This window comes from Carlito syrichta, unplaced genomic scaffold (assembly GCF_000164805.1).
Source record: "Carlito syrichta isolate Samal-C Ts95f unplaced genomic scaffold, Tarsius_syrichta-2.0.1 Scaffold305874, whole genome shotgun sequence".
In the NCBI taxonomy this organism is placed as follows: domain Eukaryota; kingdom Metazoa; phylum Chordata; class Mammalia; order Primates; family Tarsiidae; genus Carlito; species Carlito syrichta.
This window is the reverse complement of record NW_007249970.1, coordinates 279097-285678: the sequence shown is the minus strand read 5'-3', so window position 1 is coordinate 285678 and position 6582 is coordinate 279097. Positions and strand designations below refer to the sequence as shown.

Here is a 6582-nt window from a genome sequence, read left to right as displayed (position 1 = left end):
CTCTGCTCATACCACAAAGGTTCATTTAGTGGCCTGCAACCACTTAGAGTGTTACCATAAAGTAATTAATGTAACCATACCCTAAATGCAGGAACACTCAACCCACTTTCAGTGAGACAGGTCTCACATCAACATTTGCCTTTTCATCACTAATGTCTGGGTAAAATAGTTTATACTTACCACCTCCACTTCTTTATCATTCACTCATTTCTTAATCCTTTGTAAACTCGCTTCGTCTAGCATCACTCAACTGAAAATGCTTTTTTCCAAGCTACTAGTGTCCTCATAATCATTTTCTTCATTGGCAATTGTTTCTGCATATACTAAGCGTCCTTAGATTCTCTGAAGCCACCAAGATGCTAGTCATCCTGCTACATTTTCCCTTCCTTTTCCTTCTGTAACAGTTTTTCTGGGTCTCTTATGCCGATTGTTCCTTCGCTGGCTTCACTTCTTTCTCATTCACTTTTTCTTCTTTCTGTGGTCTTTATCTGCCTGTTCCATCACTGGCTCCACTATCATTCACTGACTCCACATCTTTCTCTATTTGAAGACATTCCTCCAGGTTCATTAGATTAAAAACACCAGAACTAGGAGGCCACCCACTCCCTCAACTCAACAAACTCAAGTCATCTGTGTACTCAGATAATTCTAGCTTCTCAGGGAAAAAAGGAGAAATCACAGTCCAGGAAAGGGCATTAAAATTACTAGATATGACTTAGGTTCATATTATAGGTCTGTCATTACTTAACTAATTTAGGCCTGTCTCTCATCTATAAATTTGATAAAATAACACCTCCTTTATTATTACTTTAGGAATTACAGTTTGCAAATTACATATTCCAATGGTGGGTACATAGTTGGCACTCAATAAATGTTTTTCATTGTTATCATTATTTCCACACTCATTTTCCCCAAACTTGTAGTCTGTCCTGATTCATTTCTTTCAACGTGTCACACACATCAACAAAAGGTAAATCTTCTATAGTACAGATATGAACAGGTTCCTTTTCAAGCCCAATGGTTCCCAGCTGCTTACTGAATCAAAGCCCAATTCCTCCCTATTTAAAAATCTTCAAGTTCTAGCCTCAATCTCCCTTTCCAACTATCTCTCACTGCTCTTCTAAATAAATCCCATTCTGCAAACAAATTAGACTTTTTCTCAATTTGTTGGTCCTCAAACATATCATAAATTCTTTACCTCAAAGTCTACATCAGATTCCGCCCCCTTTATTAAATACATCTTTCCGCTAGATATTTTTATCTTCAAAATATTTTACTGGTACTTTTCTCTTACAAATATTATGCCTAATATTCAATTATTTGTATATAACTGATCCTTCATGCGTACCTCCTTTGAAGAGATAAACTAGGTTCTTACCCATGCTACCACTCACCACTTTGCTAAGTGATGACAAGTACATATTAAAAAATAAACAAAAAAATAGACTCGTCCTCAAGGAATTATTTTCTTTTCCTCACCTTCTTATGAAGAAGTAGGGATACAGTGGGGAGAGTAAGGTGTATATGAGGTAATAGAGGCACTGCAGGCTGAATTTCCACTTCAAATTCTCCCAGCAGCAGCAAAAAGGCAGAGCTGAAACAGCCATCCTAGAAATTGACCAGGTAAGTCTTCAAGATCTGTAAATCAATTGCAGTCAACCTCTTGGGAAAGTTTTTGCCAATTTGCTAAGCTTGTCCATTTTTCTTTTCTTCCCCAGAGCTATTTTCCCCAACCTTCCAGTCTCCTCTAAACCAACAAGTAAACAAAAGATTTTATATTAAACCCACAGTTGAACAGTGATATATACACATGTATTTCATGTGGTTTATGTATTATTTCATATTTAATAACATTATTTCTTTAAAATAAAATGTATTTCACCAAAACCGAGACAAACTTTATGGGTAATAACTTAAGGCAGCGCCTAGTATAGTGTTTTGTAAGCAGCACAAATTCAGTAGATAATGATTGAAAGAAGAATGAATTAATAGTCCACAGTTGTATAACTTAATTGTGGTTAAATGCAGTGGAAAAATAAGAAAAGATATAGTCAAAAGTAAGCATGACTCTTGAGGCTCAGCCCATCAACACCAAGTAGGCAGATTCTTGGGTGCCTAATGGTAGACAAAGATTTAAATATCCTCAACTAATCCCTTTGAGAATAGAGATGATACACTGTTTAATTTTGTATTACTTGGTACTTTGCAAATCCAAAGACATTCTCTCTGTGCAAGAGTATCCAGGAATCAGAAATATTGGAGGCTCCATTATTCAAGCAAATTGGGCACAGTATCTGTAAATTTTCAGCTAACTCTTGTGATCCCATCTCTCCACAGGGTATACAAAGTATGCATTAATGTCAATTTTCACATCATAAAATCACACTGCTGATACTGAAATCCAGTTCTAGACTCACTTTTTCCTACTGTTGAATGTCACAGAAACAGAATAGCAAAAAGGAAGGACCTTTAGAAATCATCCTACTAAAAGCCACATAACTCGATGCAAAATCCATGTCTTCCCGTGATTACCATTATCTGCGCGCGCACACACACACACACACACACACACACACACACACACACACACACACACACAATTTTGCCTATCTGAAAATCTGGAGGTCAAAAAAGACGCCAAGGCTTTTCTGAAGTCAAAGATACACGTCTGTAAGTTTTGCGGAGGGCAAATTTAATTTGACCCACCGTGTTTTCCTTTTACTTAGAAAAATTAAAAAAAAAAAAAAAAGGCCGGGTTGCGTGGCTCAGCCTGTAATCCCAGCACTTTGGAGGCCGAGGCACGTGGATTGCCTCAACCCGCCGGTTCGAGACCAACCTGGGCAATTTGATGAGACCTCGTCTCCACAATAAATAAAAAATTAGCCGGGCGTGGTAGCGCACGCCTGTAGTTCTGGCTACGTGGAAGGCTGAGGCGGAAGGATCGCTGTAGCCCGGCGGTTGGACGCTGGGATGGCTGGGAGCCTGCCACTACACTCCAGCCTGGGCGACAGAGTGAGACTCCAACACACACACACACACACACACACACACACACACACACACACACACACACACAAATGCAGAAATAGAGGGTATGTGAAGGGTGGTAGGCAAATGCTCTTCCAAGTCCTAAGGCACAGATCCCTACCTTAATGTTCAACTACCTTAATGAAAAAATATTTTGATGTAGTAGAAAGAGCACGAGACTTTGCGGACCTATGAGTCTGGGTTCAAATCCGGAGTCTACCACTAACTATGCAGCCTTCGCCAGGACACAACTGCTTTGTGTCCTTTCCTCATCGTGAAACGGAGACAACTCGGGTTTGGTGGGAACAGATGAGGGGAAAGTAGCAGTCGAATGAATGAGTAACAGCTGCTGCCGATGGGTAGCCCTGTCTCGCAGGGAGCTCCAGATCTTAAGGCGCTCCGGCCCTCTCTCCGGCCTCGGCGGCCCGCGGCTCGGCCTCAGCCGTGGACCCGGCCCAGGGCCTGCAGAGACTCTGGCCCACAGAGCACACCGGTCTAGCCCTGTTTCGCCCTCTTCCTTCCCCTCAGACCAGAATCAAAGGAGGCCCCACGGCGCTTCTCGGCCTCCGCGACACAACTCCAACGCGGGGAACCGCCAGCGTCCGGCGGGGACAGACGTTTTGTTTTCCCCATCTTTTTACGCTGGGTGTTCCGGTCCGGGTCCAAGCTCAGCAGCTCCAAGCCACCGCCCTCCAAGGTCCAGGTCGCACCCCGCCTCAGTGGCGGCGCCAGGTCAGCTTCAGGCAGCGTGGAGGCCTAGTTGCCTAGGAAACCGGAGCGGGGCTAGGGCCTCGACAGTCCTGCGCGTGCTTTGCGCAGGCGCCCTGCCCCGACCTCTTCCTATCGCGAGAATCACCTCCCGGAAGTTCCACGTCAGCCGGTCAGCCGGGCCGTGGGTCGGTGGGTGTCTCCCGGCCTGCGTCGCCTGTGGCGAGCGAGGGTGTCCGGGCTTGGACCGACGCAACCATGGTAGGTCCCGACCCCGCAGGAGAAAGCGGGGTCCCATCGGCTACGGCCGATGCCTGGGGTTTCTGGACCGAGGGCCGCGGTAAGCCGCGGTCTTGGCCGCCGCCTCCGGCCTTGCGGAGTCCCGGTCCAGTTTGAGCCCTGGAAGGGAGACGGCGGCGGGGCCTGGAAGGCCGAGGCCGTTTGGGGAGGTAGCGCCGGCGAGTGTGGGGGTCCCTGACTCCCCTGGCGCTTAGGGCGTCTGGCGGAGCTGCAGCGATCCGTGGCGGCGTCTGTGGTGTAGGGATACGGGAGTCCGAAGTCGTTTTACCAAGCTGCTAGGAGGCTTGGTAAAACGACTTCGTTTCGCCCTTAAAATGGTGACAGCAGATCTTGCACTCCTCTTGGTCTTATTCCTGGAATAGTGTGTGCGGATCTCAAACTACGATCTTAAGCAGAGCAGGCGAAACAAAACAAAAGTGTATATGGAGTCAGAAAAGTAATTTCACAGGCTTTGGGACCCCAGCTCTTCGCTTTCTAGCGGGGAAAGAAGGGTTTGGGGGTGGCTGTTTGTAACAGCGGCTGGTGTGCTTTTCTGCATTTGCAAATACAGTGACTGGTGAGAATAGGAATCATGACAGCACTTTTTTGTTATCACCTTCACCCTCAAAAATGCCCTAGAATACTTTGCACAAGAGTGTTATAATAATAAAAAGATAATAGTTTGAGGCTGACTTTTCTGAGGGGAAGAAAGTGTAAGAAAGTTGTATTTTATGTTGAAACATTGTCCTGTCTTTAAAAAAAACTTATCATGAAACACAGAATCAAAGATTTGGGGCTTGAAGACCCTGGAGATTGATAAATCTAAGTCCTTCATCTGGAGTTAAAAATAAAAACTTAAAATTAAGTTTGTACAAGGCTAAATGTGGCAAATGGAACTAGACACAAAAATTGAACCATTGGAGAAAGTGGTGAAAGTTATAGATACACCCAGAAAAATGAATAGAGAAACACATTGTTGCATAAAATTTAGTGCACTCACTCACAAGCACATCTCCCTCCACCCATCCTCATGCATGGACTTTCTTGGGACCCAAGGTTAACTGTGCCTGAACAAGACCTCATGTCTCTTAATTAGACTATTTTACGTTGAGAAAATTGAAGAGAAGAGCCAGAGGAGGGAACTCTGATCTTTTCTAGTAAATGCCAGTAATAGACATTTCTGGAAAAGGCCCTTGCATCTGCCTAATTTAGTTTTCTTTTGCAATCTTTACATTTAAGAATGTATTTTTATAATGAAGTATTGCCTTCATTCTTTAATATACTTAAAATCTTTTGTGTAAAACACAAAATGTAAATTTATTCATTTGCTCACTTACCATAGAATATTTACTTTGTGCCATACACTTGGCTAAATATTTGCCACCTAATTCTCACAATAACTGGGAGATGGAAAATAATGTTTATGAAGTCATTACTATAGACTAGGCACTGCTCTCACTGCTCAGCTCTGAGTTTATTTCTTATGGCACTAAGAGGTAGATAATGGTATTATTCCTGTTTTACTCGAGTCAAACTTGAGAGAGGTTAAGTAAACTTGCTCACTGTTGCACATCTGAAATGAGCAATTTAAATCCATCATGATTCTCTAGTCCTGTGTTATAATATCTATCCTTAAACCCCCATATCCAAATATATGAGGAGCTCTGGAGAGAAAGACATGTATAAGCAATGACCCTGCTTAAAAGACACCTATTCCAAAAAAGCAAGAAAATATGTGTACACAAATGTACCATGAACACTTAAAATGAAATCCTATAGGATCTCCTAGGAAAGAACACTTCAGGCCAGGTAGTCAGAAAGGTCTTATTGGTGGCAGCGGCATTTAAGCTGATTCCTAAGTGGATCCAATCCAACTTTTGGAAGATGGAGGGAAATATTTAGAGTTAAAGATAAAGAATGAGCATCTTAATCATCTTTGTCCCAAAGTGCCTGGTATAATATCTTATTCAAAGTGGTCACTTAAATGTTGGGAGTAATATCCCAAGAGCTCTTGCCTGTGCTTTTTAAACTGAGATTGTACTTTGGGAATGTGTAGAGGTATGCTGGGATCAGTCAGAGTTCCCTGGCCCACTTTCTGGAGCATCATTTTTACTCAATAATCAGTAACTTTAAACCATTTTAAGGTAAAACTTAAACAGTTTATAAGTGTCTGGTTTTCTTGTACTAGAAGAGAAGTATGAGATGTGCTGGCTTATGTGAAAACCTCCACTATGGATCCTGGCACAGTAGAAATTTCATGTTTGTTGACTCCGAAGAGACTAGAAAAAGAAGTTAAAATTTGTGATAGTAATTAATGGGCAGAATTCAGATATGGATGAAATAAAAGGTCTCGCTTCCCTGAACTAACAAGGAATGCAAAGATGATGGTTTGAAAGTAAAGACTGGAGATAGAAAGGAAGGGATGACAGTGGAAACATTTTTGAGGAAATTGAATAGAAGAGCCAGAGAACTCAGATCTTTTAACGTGAGCCTGTAATCCCGCGTCTTTGGGAGGCTGAGGTGAGCGGATTGCCTGAGCCCGTGGGTTCGAGACCCGCCTGGGCAGCG

General features: G+C 43.1%; 1 protein-coding gene across 3 annotated transcripts in view; it reads left to right on the top strand.

Moving 5' to 3' along the window:
• Positions 1-3825: 3825 nt before the first annotated feature.
• COPB2 (coatomer protein complex subunit beta 2) overlaps positions 3826-6582 on the top strand; it is a 30508-nt gene continuing 27751 nt past the window's right edge. Inside the window, exon 1 of one of the 3 annotated variants that reach the window (XM_008062877.1) lies at positions 3826-3996. In XM_008062877.1, coding sequence (XP_008061068.1) covers positions 3994-3996 — 3 coding nt within the window. In that variant the 5' untranslated portion in view covers positions 3826-3993. Of the gene's footprint in view, positions 4076-6582 lie in introns of all 3 variants that reach the window. The other 2 variants (XM_021714922.1, XM_021714923.1) reach the window with 2 other exon arrangements.